This window comes from Rhineura floridana, chromosome 20, assembly GCF_030035675.1.
Source record: "Rhineura floridana isolate rRhiFlo1 chromosome 20, rRhiFlo1.hap2, whole genome shotgun sequence".
Classification (NCBI taxonomy): Eukaryota; Metazoa; Chordata; class Lepidosauria; order Squamata; family Rhineuridae; genus Rhineura; species Rhineura floridana.
In genome coordinates, this window is record NC_084499.1 from 492,110 (window position 1) to 510,097 (window position 17,988).

Here is a 17,988-nt window from a genome sequence, read left to right on the forward strand (position 1 = left end):
TTTACCACAATCATCATCATCATTCATGTTGGTCCCAAGTGATGTTTCAGTCTGTGTTTTCATTGCTGCTCGTAAGTGGATGGCTGATAAAGTTGTTGGACTGAGACTGGGGACTAGGGTCCCACTGAACTGAATCTTGCGTTTATCAAAAACGTGCTGCAGTCCGATTCAAAACAGGGAGCCTGCCAGCAAGAAGTGTGGCCTGTCCAGGAGGGGACGCACCTGGCATCTTGCTTTGAACCATGTTGGCTTGGGTGCTGCTGTGCTGGCTGGCACAACATCAATGAATGAACGACAGGCCGCCTCGACCCAGGGATGTCTCCCCTTGAGCCTTCATGTCCCCTTCAAATACCCTCCTCTGAGTGTCCCACCAAATGAATTGAGGCAGGTATCCATCTGGAGGAGAGCTTTTTTAGTGGTGCCCCCCAGTTAGTACACTTTTTGGTGCAAAGGGAAATCTTTTATGTCCGCCCAGGCCCTCTCAGTTTTTAAATTTTGCAGTGAGTTGCTTTTGTTGTATTTGTGTGGCTTTGATTTTATGGTTTGATGTCTTGTTTTGTATTTAAACTGTGTTTTTGTATTTATTTATTGTAAACTGCCCTGAAAATGTTGTTTATTATTATTTCTTTATTTGAGGCATTTACGTACGGCTTTTCAGGTGGACCTCACAAAGTGGTTTACATAAGATTATTACACCAACAAGTAATGGTTTTTTAAGAGTTACAATAAAATGGAAAAGGCAGCTTGTTTAACAGAATCTGCCACTGCTTCTCCTCCTCCTCCTCTCCCCTCGGGTCATCACCCTCTGCTGATGCCCCTTGGGTGCTGCATGATGGGGTGGCACACAAATGCTATCAATAAATAAATCTTTGGCCTGAGAATGGGGGGGGCGGGGTTCTGTGCATGCCCTCCTGTCACATGTTGGAGGGGGATGAGATTTTCCTGTGCGCTGAAGGGTGCTCCTCGAATCACCGCCCCCCCCCCGCCCAGCTCTTTTCGAACTGACAAACACTCCTGCCTCCAAATGGCACAGAGAGTTCGCCACCTGGTGTTGAATGCTGGTCATTGCAGCTCTTGTAAGTGGGTGGGTCATGGAAGGACCGAAGCAGGTTTCATGCAGAATTGCAGGCGTCGATATTCCTCTGATACCTTTTAAAAAACAAGACAAAATAAAAGCATCGGGGGGGGCACATTCAGAGTAGAGGAATGGCAACTGGGAGGGGGTGCTTAACTGCTTTTCCAGCAATTTCCAGGCTCCAACGCCCCCTTTTATTGGCAATTCACATATTTCTCTGAAACCCTGAAGGCAGGTGGAAGGCTGCTGCGGTGGGGGTGGGGTAGCGTAGAGTGAGAAAGTGGTCAATGAGGGAAAGGGTTGGGCACCCCTCCTGTGCTCCTGAACCCCCTCCCCCAAAAAGAGTTGCTGTGGTTTCCTTTTAAGGGGCCAAGGGGAATAGTCACATGCCTTGTCCGTTTTGGCCCTTGATTGTGTGTTGATGACGCCTCGCTTCCCCACCCCCCGTCCCAGTTCCAGGAGTGAAGAGCAGCTCCTTGCAGTGGTCTGCAAATATGTTCGGTTCAGCGTTTCTTTCTCCTTAAGAACATGTGAAGAGCCTGGTTGCTGGTGGATCAGGCCAGCGGCCTACCTAATCCAGCATCCTGTTTTCACAGGGGCCAACCAGTTGCCCCTGGAAGCCCACAAGCAGGTCCTGAGCACAAGGGCAGTGCTGTCCCACCTGCAGTTTCCAGCAATTTGTCATTGGAAGCATCGACTGCGGAGGTAGAGCATAGCCATAGTGGCTGGTAGCCATTGATAGCCTTAGCCTCCTTGTTGGCATCAGCATGCGAGAGGTTTGCAAGATCATAAATGGTGTAGAAAGGCTGGTGGTGTATTCTCTCCTTCTCAAAAAAAATGAGCTTTCAGGGGAGGGGGTGTCACCCAGAGAAGCTGATCAGCAGTAACTGGAGCTTTGTGGTGCTTCCATGTCCAGATGCAGTCTATGTTGGTCAGTGACGCAGGTTGTGAGACTTACAGATAAGGTTTTTAGCAGAGAGAGAGAAACCTGAAGCAGAAGGGTTAAACTGTGAGAACAGAGTTCCAGACAATCAAGGTCAGTGTGGCTAGCTGAGAGTGTGATAAGCTGGGAACTGGCAGGAACTCGAGTGTGGGGGAAGAATTGTCAATGGAGGAAGATGTCTCTAATGTCTTTGCCTAGTAAAGACTCTTACATGAAACTTGCCTGGCCTGTCTTATTCCTGTTCTAAACGGCTCTTGGATCCATACCACGTCTCACATACACACGCAGTGCGCTAGAGGGGTTATGGGCCCAGATTATGAGGCGTTGCAGCGGGTTCGAGAACTGGTGAAGTGGCGTGGTTGCAGAGAGAAACAAAGCGCAAGTGAGAGGCAAGTAAGAGTGGGCAACATGGCTGTAAATCTGTCTTCCGGGATGCCGATGGAGAGACTGAATGCTGTAAATTACTCCAGCTGGAAGTGGAGAATGAGAGCTGTACTGATTAAAGAGGATTTAAATGATGTCGTGGAAAAAACCCCTCCGGCAGCTCCTTCAGCAGCGTGGCTGAAGAAAGACGAGAAAGCGAAGGCTTTTATTACTCTGGGGCTATCAGATTCACAACTGTTGCTGGTGAGTAATGAGCCGACTGCTAATCAGATGTGGGAAAAGTTAAGAGCTGCACATGTACAGCAAACTGCGGGAAGCAGGCTGTGTTTGGCACGGAAGCTTTATCAGATGCGTTTTACTGATGATGTGACTATGGAAGAGCATTTGGCTGAATTTCGTAGATTAAATGCAGAGCTGCAAGATCATGCATCATAATGACTTGCAGATGGTTTATCTCCTGTTATCTTCATTGGATCAAAAATGGGACGTGCTGGTTGCAGGTCTTGAAAGTCAACCTGACGGGACTCTATCTTTGGACTTTGTGGAACAGAAACTTCAACAAGAATGGTGCAGGAGACAAGAAAACAAGAAAATGGACTTAAAAGAGGCTGGGACTGTGTCTGTACAACGGAATCAAAGAAGCAGGGAAGAGACTAAAACATGTTATTTTTGCAGGTCACGTGGGCATATACAGAGACATTGTTTAAAGAAGAGGAATTACAGAGACTTTGAAAGTCAAAGGGCAAGCGTGAACTTTGTTTCTAAAGAGAGCAATAAACTGATTAACTCTAAGTGGCTTCTTGACAGTGGAGCGTCTAATTGCCTAATCACAGACTCTAGTTTATTTTACACTTCAAAGCCGACGCAGGAGAAGCTTTATCTGGCTGACGGATCAACTCAGGACGCGACAGCAAGAGGAACGCTGAAGATGGGTAATTTGGGAATTTTAACAGATGTATTATTGATTTCTGGTTTAAAATATAACATTCTATCAGTGAGAAAATTGGCTCAAATAGGTTGTAAAGTTACATTTGAAGGGGATAGATGTTTTGTGAGAAAAGATGGTGAAATATGCATGCAAGGGAAATTATAGAACAAAATGTTTATAATTGAATGCAAGATTGATAAAGACATGTGTGCTTGGATAGCAGTAAATAAAGAGAAACATGAGAATTGTGTCCATGAATGGCACAGAAAATTAGCACACGGACATTTCCAAAAGATACAAAACACCCCAAAATATAGTCAAGATTTGAAGTTAACACACTGTGAGCATGTGGATGAGTGTGAGGTATGTTATAAAACAAAAATGACTGTGAATCCCGTAAATAAGAGTTGTGAAAGCACGACTTCAGAACCCTATCAGCTTATACATGTGGATTTAGCTGGTCCTTTTCAGTGCTCAAAAGGTGGAGCAAGGTTTTATTTAGTGATTGTGGATGATTTTTCCAGATTTACACATGTGTTCTTATTGAAAAAGAAAAGTGATGCAGAAGAGAAATTAAAGGCATTCATACAGAAAACAGAGACACAACATGGGGCTGTTATCAAAAATATCAGATCAGATAGAGGAGGAGAATTTACCAGTAATTCATTTCAAACATATTTGGAAAAGAAGGGAATAATTCATAGTCTCACCGCTCCCTTCAGCCCATCCTCCAACGGCATGGCAGAGAGGAGGAACAGGTCATTGCAGGATTCATTGAGAGCAATGCTAGCAGATGCTGATATGAATAACACTTATTGGGGTGAATGTATACTGTACACTGTTTATATTCAGAACCGCCTAATGCACAGAACAATAGGCATGTCTCCCTATGAGAAACTGACTGGGAGAAAACCCAGGGTGAAACACATAGAACGTTTTGGGGCAAAATGCTGGGTACATGTAGTAAAACAAAGAAGACATGGCAAATTAGGCTCAAGAGCTCAAGCAGGACGCATTTTGGGATTTCAGAATTCATATTACAGAGTTTGGTTACCTGAGAAACAATAAGTAGTGTTAAGCAGAAACATAAAAGTGATAGATAAACCTTGGAGACACAGCCAAACAGTGATCTTAGAGAGTGAAAACAGACAGGAAGCTGCAGATGTTCCTTTCGGGCAGCAAATTCCATTAAAAGCTGCTTTGACAGATTTAATATATGGTGGCAAACGTACTGTTAAAAGACTGAGAGGTGAAGACATAACAACACATGATACAGAAATGCCAAGTACGAGTGCTGGTCCAACTAAAGTTGAAAGTGAGGAAGAAATGGAAATAGATAATGTCAGGAGATCAGAGAGAAAAACGAAAGGTCAACCTCCTCAGAGATTTGCGTTTAATGTTACACAACAGAATAATGAAACAGATGAAATTCCAGAGGAATGGGAAAAAGAGGGGCCTATAGATAAAGAAACAATGGATCTAATGTGGAAGTATTGTGTTGAAGAATGAAATGTAATTGTATCATCAAATAAAAGCAAACTTGAATCTGTGAAACTTGTGTAAATAAAGAATAAAGAGAAACTGAACTGAACTGAAACTGTAAATAGAAACTGTAAGAGTCAATGTACTGAAATGTATTTGTAATGAAAAGTTAATGTTGTAGAAATGTCATAATTGTAACATGATGTTTTGAAGTCTGCAAGTCTCAGGTGGGGGCTGTTGGTCAGTGACGCAGGTTGTGAGACTTACAGATAAGGTTTTTAGCAGAGAGAGAGAAACCTGAAGCAGAAGGGTTAAACTGTGAGAACAGAGTTCCAGACAATCAAGGTCAGTGTGGCTAGCTGAGAGTGTGATAAGCTGGGAACTGGCAGGAACTCGAGTGTGGGGGAAGAATTGTCAATGGAGGAAGATGTCTCTAATGTCTTTGCCTAGTAAAGACTCTTACATGAAACTTGCCTGGCCTGTCTTATTCCTGTTCTAAACGGCTCTTGGATCCATACCACGTTTCACATACACACGCAGTGCGCTACAGTCTACCTCTGAGTTCCAAGTGGGGGAGGGCTGTGGCCTCTGTGTGGGCTTCTCGGGCTTTCTTGCTGGATGATTTCCTAAGCACAGTCCTGGATCTGACTCTGGAGGGTCCATCTAGCCAAGACTTTGTTCCCAGCAGTGGCCAGGCAGATGTCCCACTGGGAAACCAACAGAGCAGGACTCAGAGGAATGAGTTGCCCCCAGTCTCCTCTAACTGATTTCTCCTATTAAGGCACATCTGTGGCCCTCTGGATGCTGCTGCTGGATTACAACTCCCACCAGCCTCTGTGGCCAGCAGTGTCAGGGATTCCGGGAACTGGGAGTCCAAACATATCCGGAGATCCTCCTTACATTAAAGCAAACTTGACCTCCATGGCTGAGTCTTCACGAAGGCACACTGAAACACGTGCTCCTCTAACAGGGAGTATGGTGAGATTCCCACCTGTGGATCTTTTAAGAGCAGCTTGGACAAACAGCTGAATCTCACTCGTGTGTGTGTGTGTGTGTGTGTGTGTGTGTGGATGTGACAGAGAGAGAGAGAGAGAGAGAGAGATGTATGTGTATGTGCCTTGTGCTGCTGATGTGCTTGAACTGGGAGGTCTGGTTCCCAGCACTTTGTCCAACTTGGGCTGCTAGTTGCCTGCAAGCTGGGTCACTGGCACGACGCCCCAGAACCCTTCTGGCCCAAGGAATCATGTGACGTCAGTGGGGCAACCCAATGCCACTGTCTGAAATGAAGAGGCTCTAGATCTCGTTGTCTTGGCACATTGTTGCTGAAGAAGGCAGGCAGGCTGTCCACCCTCCATGCCACAAGGTGGCTACAATCCTTCTTCGGCAATGGCTTGCTGACCATTGGGTCACTTCACTGACCTTCTGCACATGTTGGGGAAAGTGACCATTGCATGGCCATGTTTCTGGAAAGGGGATCTCTCGCCTTCCTGTTCTGAGTGATGTAAAATGGGCAGCTGCTCGTACTGCTGCACGGTTTGCATACAGAATCTCCCTCAGCACGGCAGCATCAGGGAAGGTGGAAGGTCTTGGGTGGACCAAAAGTGGCCGTCTGCCACGCCTTCACCTCCCCTTCCCCCCAAAGAATGAGCTCATTGTTGGCCCTGGCTGAAGACCCGCCTGGCACTCTGGTCCTGTTCCACAAAGAGAAATGAGGAGAGCGCCCCAGAGCGAGGTGTCCTGCTCCCCTCAGCAGACAGTGTGTGCCAAGGAGGGCGGCTGCCTCTCCCTTCCTGTGGCTTCCTAAGACTCGTGAGAGTCACCCCTGTTGCTTCAAGCTGAGAAGCTGAGGTCGGGAGATGCCAGACAGGTGACAAGTGGGTCAGGAAGACCCTGCCCACTTGGTCTGCGTGTGCTGGGATGTCCTTGGGAGCAATGGCCAGTTGAAGAGATGGGCTTCATCTGTCTTATGTTCTTGCCATGTCAGGGCCTGAGCTGGCGCCAGACCCACAGTTCTCAGAGGTAACCCACAGGTCAGGGACCTTGAGGAGCAGGCAGGGCCACCAGGAATCCTGTCTGTGCTGGCAAGTCCTTTGGCAAGCAACGGACATTTCTGGGACTGGGACCTTAGCCCCTGACTGAGCCCCCCCCCCTTCGAGTGTGACAGTTGTTTGGGTGCTGCAGGCTCTCGTTTCTGCCAACACTTCCCAGGTGAAAGTAGGGCACTCTTGGCCTTGAGGAAAACAGCCAGGCTGAGGAATATTGGTCCAAGGTACTGTGTTGAGTGAGCTTCCAAATTGTAGAGAATGAAACCAGAGCTCGGATTCGACAGGGCATGTGGGTATGGTATGTGCAAAATTGCACTAGCTATTTCTGGGCTATTTTGTTCCATGGACAAATCGCACTCAAATCAGCAGGTGTAGAAATAATCTTCCTAATTGCTGGCTCCCCACAGGGGTTGAGCCTGCAAGGCTTGGTCTGCCTTCTGTGCAAGAAAAGAGGGGGACAACGGAGAGAAGTTAAAATTAGAGTCTTGTTTCTATTTTCAAACTTCTCACACAGGATTATTGACACAGCTCATTAGAATCTTGCCAGGCTGTGGCTTTAATTTGATCATCAAGCCTGTCTGCTTCCTGAACCTGGTGCTGGCACTAAGTCAATGTTGGTGCTGGCTGGGCGGATGCTTCTGACTTGGGAGAATCAGTCTGGGCCCCCTTGCCAGCTGAAGAGGGCAAAGGGCATTGGTAGACTGCTGGCCCACAGAATAAGACTCTGCAACTGGGCCCTGCTATTAGGTAAAGAATATACCCAAATGGCTTCTGGCGTTCCAATTTGATTTTGGCTGCTTCTGAAAACGGCCCCTGGTCCTTGTCCCCCGTGGATTTCCTGCCTTTCCTGAAATCTTTGGGTGCGCTGGCTCAGTTTTACTCGCAGAGTGTTTATTTCTAGCGGTGAGTCGACAAGGGCATCCTCCCGTTGGCAGTTACTAACACGCCCGTGGGGGTGACCCTTTGGGAGGTTTGTTCTCTTTTGGAGGTCTGTGTGGCAGGACGGAGGCCGACTGGGTGTGAGGGCGAGACCACGACAAAGTCAACACTGACCCCATCCCTCCGACTGCAAAAACAAATGAAACGACCTTCGACTGAAGAAATCTTCTGTGGCGCCTCTGAGCTAACACCACAACGCCCTTTCCAGTTTGGGATAACAGGCATGTGTTCAAAGTGGCGCGTGGGAAGCCAAGAGCTGGCCTGGAAGCCAGGCCATTGGCCTCTCTAGCAGCCCAGTGTGGTCTGCCACTTTCTTCTCTGAGTGGCAGCAGCTGTCCAAGATGTCGGGCAGAGAGGACGGCCTGGAGATGGTGGGGATGGAACAAAGGCGGGGCAACATGCAGCATGCTTTGGCTAGTGGGAGCCTGGAAAAGTGCAGGGCGAGAGCAGCTAGAGACAAGGTGACAGCGGGAGGGAGGGAGGAAGGTAGGCATACCCTTTGATGAGGTTCTCTTAATTGGCATCTCCAGGTAACAGATGGTGGAAAAGACTGCTCTGGACCGAGACCTTGGAAAACTGCTGCTAGCTAGACAAATGGTCTGGCCTGGGCTAAGCCTCCTCCTCTCTCCCTTCCTCCCTCCCTTCCTCCAGGGGAGGCCCTTAACCCTCTCACTATGTGTAGTTTGCTTGCCCCCCGCCCCCACTGAGCCCCTAGGCTAATGCCTCTGTTTGGCTTGACCTGTAGCCTGTGGCTGGGCTTGCTCACTTGAGTTGTCTGCTCTACAAGAAGGTTGTTTTCTGCTTTCTGGTTGGGTGTCCTTTGAAAGTCCCTTGAATTCTGCTTAAACCACAGCTGGGTGTGTTTCCTTGTTTCAGAACCTCCGCCTTTTATGTTGAAATACTAGAACCAAGCAAAATATAGGAAAATATAGTTCATTAAACTAATAAGTTACAGAAAACTAGCAAGTTAAGACATCCTCTTTGTTAAATCGGAGACAGAATCATAGAAATGGAAGGTACCTCAGTGGTCATCTAGTCCACTCCATGCAGGATGGGCAGTGCAGGACTTTGCAATTGCAGCATCCCTGACAGATGGCTGCCCATCGTCTGTTTCTGATGAAGAGAGAGTTGCCTCTCTTCACCAGGGCAGCCTGTTCTGATTGATGTTCAACTACTCAGTATTAGGGGCTTTCTCCAAAGGTTGAGCTGAAATCGGTGCCCCTGCCATTGCCACCCATATTGGCTCCTTGCTCTGCCCTAGGGAGCGATGGCGCCCACATCTGTTCTGTGCTCCGCATGAGACGGCCCATTCGACATTGGGAGACGGCTCTCGGGTGCTCTTCTCGTTTCCAGGCCAAATTTTCCCAGCCGTTTCAACTGTTTCCAGAGCCCTCGCTCTCTTGGTCACCTTCCTCTGGGCATGTTCCAGTTTTCAGTGCCCTCAGAATGTTGGCCCCTGGGAAAGAGGGTCTTCCGCCTCGTGAGCTGTGCTGGACACTCAGCTCTTCTTAGCAGAGCCAGGGGTCTTTTAAGACTCTGCTTTTGAGGGGCCTTTCTCCCCACAGCTTAGCGAGAAGAGTCCACCGCCTTCTGAGGGAGTCTGTCCCACCCTCTTAAATCTCAAACTCCCAGGAAGTTCTTCCTAATGTTTAGGTCAAGCCCCCCCCCCGTAAGATCAGCCCATTGGTTTGGGGTCTGCCCTCTGGAGCAGCAGCAGCAGAATCTGTGTGATGGCCCTTCAGGTGCTTCGAGATGGATCTCCTCTCAGCCCCCAATGGTCTTTTCTCCAGATTCAGCATCCCCAACTCCATCAGCCTTTCCTTGGTGACTGGCACTCTCTCCACAGAGTTCCAGAGGGGAGTTTTTCCCAGCCCTGCCTGGAAATCCCAGGTCCTAAGGCTGCAACCCTATACCCTCTTCTCTGGGAATGAGCCCCATCAAACTTGCAAACACACAGGTAGAGCATCCGCTATCCGACTGAGCTGCAGCCTGGACAGGGAAGGTTGGGGCACAGATGCCACCTAAGGTCTGAAGCGGTGCAATTCTGGAAGAGGCCTCAAAGGGTCAGACTAAATGGGTAGGATCTTGGGGTGCCCTGTGACTGGACAGTTCAGCAATCTTCTGATGTGGGTGTTGCATACAGCAGACAAGCCAATTCTTGCAGCAGCAGCAGCCTCTGCAGAGGGTTATTTTTAGCTGCTTGCAAAATAACCACTCTGGCCTAGTTCCGGCAAAAATGACTCCAGGATCTCTGAACTTCCACCGGGTTATCTAATGGAAAGACTAAGGCTGCAACTCTGTTCTGGATTTGTGAACCTTTCTCTCACTGCTCAGTGACAAAAGCTCACAAGGAGGTGCTGAAAGATGTCATTTAAAGATTTGGTCCCCATTCTTTATCCTAAGGAGAAAAGGTGTTCCAGGGAGTGAAGAATGTTCTCCCTCTTTTTACTCTCACAACAACCCTGTGAGGCAGGTTAGGCTGAGAGAGAATGACTAGCCCCAGATCACCCAGGGAGCCTCGTAGCTGACTGAGGATTTGAACCCAAGTCTCCACGGTCCTAATCTGATGCACTAACCACTACACCACACTGATGGTTCAAAATTTTGCTTTGAAAACAGGAGCAATTCCTGGGACAGGGATTTTCCCTTCATAAGACTGAAAGCACGATAGACCGACCGTAAATTAAATTTGGTTATTAATTCAAATTGCAAGATCTCTTTAATCCTGCATCTTTGGGTGAGCAGCAAACTGAAAGGGATGCTTATGTGACTCTGTGGTTGCTATCTTTAACAGAAACACTTGGTGTGAGATTTCTAATTGTGTGAAAACTTTACAGGGAGGTGAACAGTTTACAGTGAGGCAGACACAGGAAATTCGAAAAGACACACTTTCCTGTGAAACCAGCCATTGTTAAAAGGCTGGGCCACAAATTCAGCAAAGTAATGTGCTAGAGTCCTACTTGGATTCTGCCACTTCCGGTTATGGTTGGAAGAACAACAATTTGAGGGATACTCTCTTACACATATAAACTTCCCCACATATTATGGGCAGCTGTTAGAAAACTAGCTGTTGCATTACTTCTATACATTTTTTTTAATTACATGGGGAAACTCTCCTCCCTTCATACTAAACTACGTGTAGTCTAAAAAGTCCCAGGAATCCTTGCATGGGATCTTGTTTAGATGTATAGCTGAGATCTTAACTGGCAGCTTGACACCTTTCCTGCCCCTTGCAGTGGCAAGATGGAGTGCCTACCCGTGAGTAGATCTGTGTGGATGGGTGCGCCCACAGGCCTTAGACTTCACTTAAGAGCCAGGCTGCTGGGTCAAAGCCCTGCCCGGTCCTGTATCATTTCCCACAAGCAGGATACTTGGCTCAGCAATTAGACATGTGAGAAGGATCTTGGAATTGTCGTTGATCACAAACTGAATATGAGCCAACAGTGTGATGTGGCTGCAAAAAAGGCAAATGCTATATTAGGCTGCATTAGTTTCCAAATTGCGTGAAGTATTAGTTCCCCTCTATTCAGCACTGGTTAGGCCTCGTCTTTAGTACTGCACCCAGTTCTGGTCTCCGCACTTCAAGAAGGATGCAGACAAACTGGAGCAGGTTCAGAGGAGGGCAACGAGGATGATCAGGGGACTGGAAACAAAGCCCTATGAGGAGAGACAAAGAACTGGGCATGTTTAGCCTGGAGAAGAGAAGACTGAGGGGAGATATGAGAGCACTCTTCAAGTACATGAAAGGTTGTCACACACAGGAGAGCCAGGATCTCTTCTCGATCGTCCCAGAGTGCAGGACATGGAACATGTTGGAATGTATGAGGTTCAGCTCCAACTTGGTGGGTTGAGGCTGCATGGGGGTTGATAAGAGTAGCTAGAGAGCTAGACCTCTTGCTGGTTGAGGCTATACCTATCCCTTTGATCCTGCCATCTCTTCCCTTCCTGCTAGGCTGATAAGCAAAGGAATGTTGAATCCCAGTTCCTTCCCGCCTTCCCAAGTCAGTGTTCTCTTTCTCTCAGGAGGGAAGCAGAGCTTGGAAGATTACTTTTAAAAAGTAATAAATTACAGTTACAATTACTTGGCCCAAAAAAAGTAGTAATTACCGTTACAATTACAATTGCTCTGAAAGTAACTGATTACTTTACTTTTTCTCAAAAGTAATCACTACAATTACATTTCAGTTACTTTTTTAAAAAAACTCCTACAAGGTGCTGGCCTTGGCTGCTGCACATCTAAGAAGCCTAAAACAATATTAAAAATAAACACACACACACAGGGGGTAGTAGAATAAAAAAAATTATCCATAAGTTTAACATAATGGCATAACAGAATCTCACATCCCCCCAAGCAATGAAGATACCCCAACTCTTGAAATCAAATTTTACACTTGAAATGCTTTTATAATATGTTTCTGTTATGTCTCAAAAGAACAAGCTGCTCAAAGAGCATGTCAGACAAGGAATGTCTTTTTACAGTCATTACGTTGCCACCAGTACTGAACAGGCGTTCTACTGCGGCGCTTGAAGGCATGCCTGTGTTGTGCTGCAAAAAACACCGCAGCACACGTGGAAAGCCATGGAGTGATGACACTTCCCTGCTGGGAGACCTCAGGTACCTCACCAGTTCCTCCTCAGCAGTGTCCACTGCTGACTTCTTGCCCTGGGGCAGAAAATTGAAGAAGTCATCTGCTAAGTCATCTCCTTCCTGGTCTTTATCTGAAGACTGATCACTGTCCTCATTAAGTACACCCATCTTTATTTCGGCTTTCAGCAAGGCTTCCATTGTGTATCTAACAAAGAGAGAGGATATGTTAACACATATATGTTAGGAAACCATCATCTGCTCTTCATTTCCTGATGCTTGTCATGTCCCCTGGTTCAGGGTCCAGCCTGAGCCTGTGGATGATGACATGGAAGGTAGGAAGGTGACCAAGTCACCACACTCATGGGGCAGCACAGCAGACCCTTAAGGATTACCTGCAGCAACCCAAGGTTGTGATGAGGAGCCCCAGGAAGAAAAGGACCAGCCCCTGCCTACCACCTTAAGCCCTCTGATGCCTCCCTTGAGACAACATTTCCCTTGGAGTAATCCACCCAGAGGGCTTCCCTAATGTTCTTACTTGTTGGTATGGGTGGTGGCCTGACACGATTCCAGCCGATCTAGTTTGAAGCGAGGGTGTACGCAGGCTGCCAGCAGAAGCAGATCCCTGCCAGATCCCCACCTCTCAAGGGTTGTCTGCTGCTGCTTCAGCATTTTGGGAGGAGGGGTGTCATGCATTGGTTCAGGAAGGCCACGTCTCCTTGCCTTTATTGCTTCTTCAATTGCTCTCAGCTTCTCAGAGTGTGCCCTCTGAGGAAGAAGAACAAAGCATGAATCCAAGAAAAAATGGAAGAGGAACTTCACAATTTAAACATAAATAGACAATGGACACTCTTTGAGGACCAGCATGACAAAGGCTTACCTCAAAATGTTTCTTCACATTGGATGAGGAGGAAACAGCTGATCTCAGATTTTTGATCCTTGGAAGGCAGTAATTGCATCGTACAACAACATTTTTCCCACTCTGGCTCACAAATGTACAAGCTTTCTCAAAGCCAAACCATGGTACTTGCTGTTCTGCAGATGTGGCTGTGGGCAACTGGCACTGCTTCATGCCCTCCTCCTCCTCGTGCACAGGGCCTCCTTTCTGAACCTCACTTTCTAGTTTTGCCTCCTCAGGATCAACAAGCTGTGACGCAAGTGGCCGCACTAACTGACTGCTGCTCTCAGCAGCAAAACCTGCAACAGGTGTCTCTGTAATAAACAAGAGATAATGCTCCTATGTGGGTGAACTTCAGCTGTGATGTGCCCCCATCTCTTCCCCATGCTGCAAGATGCCCCAGTCAGAGTGGAAGTAAGCAGGTTGATAGCACAATTAAAAGAGATCCTATTTGCATCATTTTTGCTCACTAAATAACCCTGCCTGGACCAGTCTAACCTACTATCTCACAGGGTTGTTGTGAGAACAAAATGAGACTAGGGTTCAAATCCCCACATAGCCATGAAGCTCACTGAGTGACCTTGGGCCAGTCACTGCCTCTCAGCCTCATGAAAACCCTATTCATAGGGTCACCATAAGTTGGAATCAACTTGAAGGCGGTACATATATTTTTTATTTTGAATATGATGATTATGATAATAAATATGCAGCATTTCAAATTAATTCTGTATGAGAAGCATTCCATGCCAAGCTTGGAAAACCAAGGAGGTATAAAATGTAGACAAAAATACTTTTGACAAAATGCCGTTTATATTTTATATATATGAGCCTGGGTAGGGAACATTTAATCTAGCCTACTTGCTTTCAGCAAGAAGGGTTAAGTGCCTTCAGGCTAGGGCAGTCACCAGAAGGCCACAGCAGAGACAAAGGAGCCTAGTGTTGTGGAGATGTTAGATGGGAGCTTTGGGGAGTAAAGATGGAGGCTCCTGAAGGCTGCAATTCTAAACACACTTACTAAGGGATTAAGCCCCATAGAACTCAACAGGACTGACTTCTAAGTAGATATAGTCTGGACTGTGCTGTTGGTAAACCTTGACTAGGGTTCTTCTGCAAAGACATCCATATCCAAGCAGGGTTGGCAACCCCCTGCCTGGAATACCCTGCCCTTATCTTTTAATATGGCTGCTTTTAATGTGCTGTTTTTACAGATTTGACCCTTTACTTCAGAAAGAGGTCTGAAAAATGAGTAAGAGTAAGAAGTATCTTTTAAAATTGTTCTTTTCAATTCACTCTTGAATGAACATCATACCTAGGGCAGATCCACACCATTCCTTTAAAGCACATTCAACACCCATTTGAAGCACATGAATCCCACCACAGAATCATGGGAACTGCAGTTTGTTAAGAGTGGTGAGAACTATAACTGTGAGGGGGAAATGACACTTCCCAGAATTCTTTAGGGGAAGTCATGCGCTTTAAATGCGAGTTGGATGTGCTTTACACATATTGTGTGAATCCGCTTAATAAATTTTCCCTGCATGTAAATTGTTTTAATTAATTTTTCAAAATGAAAATAAGCTATAAAGTGTAGTGGGTGACCGTGGGCTACTCACCATTTCTCAGCCTATCTGCCCCTCAGGATGAAAACAATGTAGAACCATGACTACCCCAAGGCATACTTAAAATGTAAAGGAAGTATTGTACAACCATAGTATGCAATTGGATACTTATAGGGACACAGCATGACAAAACTGGGTGGAAGTAAAAGTTCTACACTTAGGAAAAAGAAACTAAATGCACAGTTATAAGATGGGGGATACTTGGCTCAGCAGTACGACATGCAAGAAGGATCTTGGAATTGTTGTCGATCACAAGCTGAATATGAGCCAACAGTGTGATGTGGCTGCAAAAAAGGCAAATGCTATATCAGGCTGCATTAACAGAAGTATAGTTTCCAAATCATGTGAAGTATTAGTTCCCCTCTATTCAGCACTGGTTAGGCCTCATCTTGAGTGCTGTGTCCAGTTCTGGTCTCTGCACTTCAAGAAGGATGCAGACAAACTGGAACAGGTTCAAAAGAGGGCAACAAGGATGATCAGGGGACTGGAAACAACACCCTATGAGGAGAGACTGAAGGAACTGGGCATATTTAACCTGGAGAAGAGAAGAGAAGACTGAGGGGAGATATGATAGCACTCTTCAAGTATTTGAAAGGTTGCCACACAGAGGAGGGCCGGGATCTCTTCTCAATGATCCCAGAGTGCAGGACACAGAATAATGGGCTCAAGTTGCAAGAAGCCAGATTTCGACTGGACATCAGGAAAAGCTTCCTAACTGTTAGAGCCATACAACAATGGAACTAATTACTAGAGAGGTAGTGGGATCTACTAGAGAGGTAGAGGGGTACTGGAGACATTCAAGAGGCAGCTGGGCAGCCATCTGTCGGGAATGCTTTGATTTGGATTCCTGCATTGAGCAAGGGGTTGGACTTGATGGCCTTATAGGCCCCTCCAACTCTACTATTCTATGATTCTATGAAAATATTTATATAAGCATGACTATCAAATATGTTTATTTATATAACCGGTAAAGATATTTATAGTGCAATCCTATGTTTGTTTACTCAGAAGCAAGTCCCAATGTATTCAATGGGGCTTACTCAACCAGGGAAAACTGCAGCCTCAAGTGATAAGGAACTTGTTCTTTTAACAAGTCCTTTAAGTTGAGAGCTTATCCCAGTCTGCATCTGTGTTGAAATTGCTTTTTAATATGTTTTTAAACTTTTTCTTAAAAAAAATGTTTTTAAAGCTTTTAAAAATGTTTTTAAAGATGTTTTGTTTTAATATATTTTAAAGTCTGTTTTTATGATTTTTAAAGTGTGTTTAGTGCTTTTGTTTGCTGCCCTGGGCTCCTACTGGGAGGAAGGGTGGGATATAAATAAAATAATAAAAATAAATAAACTTCATTCCTTTTTTAAAAAAATGAGTATTAGTTTCCTACATAATAAAAACTGTGATAAACCCTGCCTAATTTCTTTAAAAATAGGGTTGCAGGAAGAGAGATTTACAACACAAACACAAGTCTGCACTTTACTCACAATCATGAAAGGGCCGGGTTGCAGCCAGAGCTTTGAAAAGTTACTTTAAACTACAACTCCCATCAGCCCCAGCCAGCATGGCCACTGGATTGGGCTGATGGGAGTTGTAACTAGAGCATGGTCTGTTTAAAAAAAAGTTTTGCAGGGGGGGGTTACGTTTTGGTGTGTATCTCAGGAATTAGACCACCTAGAAACTTAATTTTTTTTTAAAATTGAAGCGGAGAGTCCAGAGAGTAAGGGGTGGTAGCCAGAGAGCCGGAGCCCCCCCCCCAAAACCAGAGACTCCAGCCGAAAACACACGCACCGGGGCACACACACACACACACACACACACACAAATAATCGTCACTCACCTCCACAGCTCTTCGCCATTCTGCTGCAGCCTTCTCCTCCGTTGTTGTCCTTGCCCTGGCTTTTTCCTCCGGCGTCCATTTTTTCCTCTCAGAGTCAGACGCTAGCAGGCTCCCTCTGCCTATTCAACCTCTTCCCTCGTGCCTCCTAACACAGATCACGAGGGAAGAGACAGTCTGCGCAGAGGTCCAATCAGTGTGAGGCACATGTCTTGTGTTAACCAATCACAGCCAGGAGCTGACTTCCCCTTGTTCCCGCCCCCAAGTAACGTCCAACCTAACGTGGAAACGTTAAAGTTGAAGCTGAAAAGTAGGGAAATTACTATTCCTTACGTTACTTGCCAAATGTAATGGAATTACCCACTCGTTATTTAAAATTGTAACGAATTAAAAGTAACTCGTTAAAAATAACGAGTTACTTCCAAGCTCTGGAGGGAAGCAACCAGGATGAGGACGAGTACTGGGACCAATGCTCTCTTCTCCAGCATAGCTAGAAGCTAGTTATAGAACTCTTTCCTATCAAGCATGTACTTCCAGAATAAAGTAGTTGTTTCTTATTTTAAAGCTTAAAGTCTCTGTCTGAGTAATTTGCAGGGAAGGTAGAATCTTAGCAAAGATTCAAACACACACACTAAGCTTGCTCAATACTCTCCGTTCTGCAGCGCTACGCAACTTTGCTACGCATCTCAATAGAGATAAATTCCGACAGAATAATGGGCTTAAGTTTCAGGAAGCCAGATCTCGACTGGACATCAGGAAAAACTTCCTAACTGTTACAGCCATACGACAATAGAACCAATGACCTAGCGAAGTAGTGGGCTCTCTGACACTGGAGGCATTCAAGAGGCAGCTAGGCAGCCATCTGTTGGGAATGCTTTGATTTGGATTCCTGCATTGTGCAGGGGGTTGGACTTGATGGTCTTATAGGCCCCTTCCTACTTTACTATTCTATGATTCTATGACATGAGTGCAAGGGCACAGATTTAATTGTGGAATTTGCTGCCCCAAGAGGTGGTGATGGTTTGGAAAAGGGGATTCGATCGGTGGTTCCCAAATGAGTCTGCAGGCCACTGGCTTCATTCAGGGGGTCCTTGGCGTGTTTGTTGAGCACAGCAGCTTTCCCCCCTCCTCAGAACCTGACAGTCTGCCAGGAAGGGGAGTGGGATGGCCTGGAAGGGGGGGGAGGGGAGGCCCAGGAGAGCAGTGAAGTTAACAGGAGGCTGGAACCAGCACGGGCATTCCAGTATGCAGTGGAATTCAAA

At 46.3% G+C, this 17,988-nt stretch overlaps 1 protein-coding gene across 2 annotated transcripts; it reads right to left on the reverse strand.

The window, feature by feature from the left end:
- Positions 1-1,072: 1,072 nt before the first annotated feature.
- LOC133373882 (uncharacterized) lies at positions 1,073-16,851 on the reverse strand. Of its 2 annotated transcripts, XM_061604241.1 has the most exons (6): positions 16,730-16,851; positions 13,262-13,593; positions 12,920-13,149; positions 12,421-12,589; positions 8,563-8,697; positions 1,073-1,149 (listed from the first exon to the last, which is right to left on the reverse strand). In XM_061604241.1, exons 1-6 carry the CDS (start codon positions 16,806-16,808, stop codon positions 1,090-1,092), a joined length of 1,005 nt encoding a protein of 334 aa, XP_061460225.1. In that variant the 5' UTR covers positions 16,809-16,851; the 3' UTR covers positions 1,073-1,089. The 2 variants fall into 2 exon arrangements, with proteins under 2 accessions (XP_061460225.1, XP_061460224.1); XM_061604240.1 differs by lacking the exons at positions 1,073-1,149; positions 8,563-8,697 and having other exon boundaries at positions 12,130-12,589.
- Between the last annotated feature and the right edge of the window lie 1,137 nt (positions 16,852-17,988).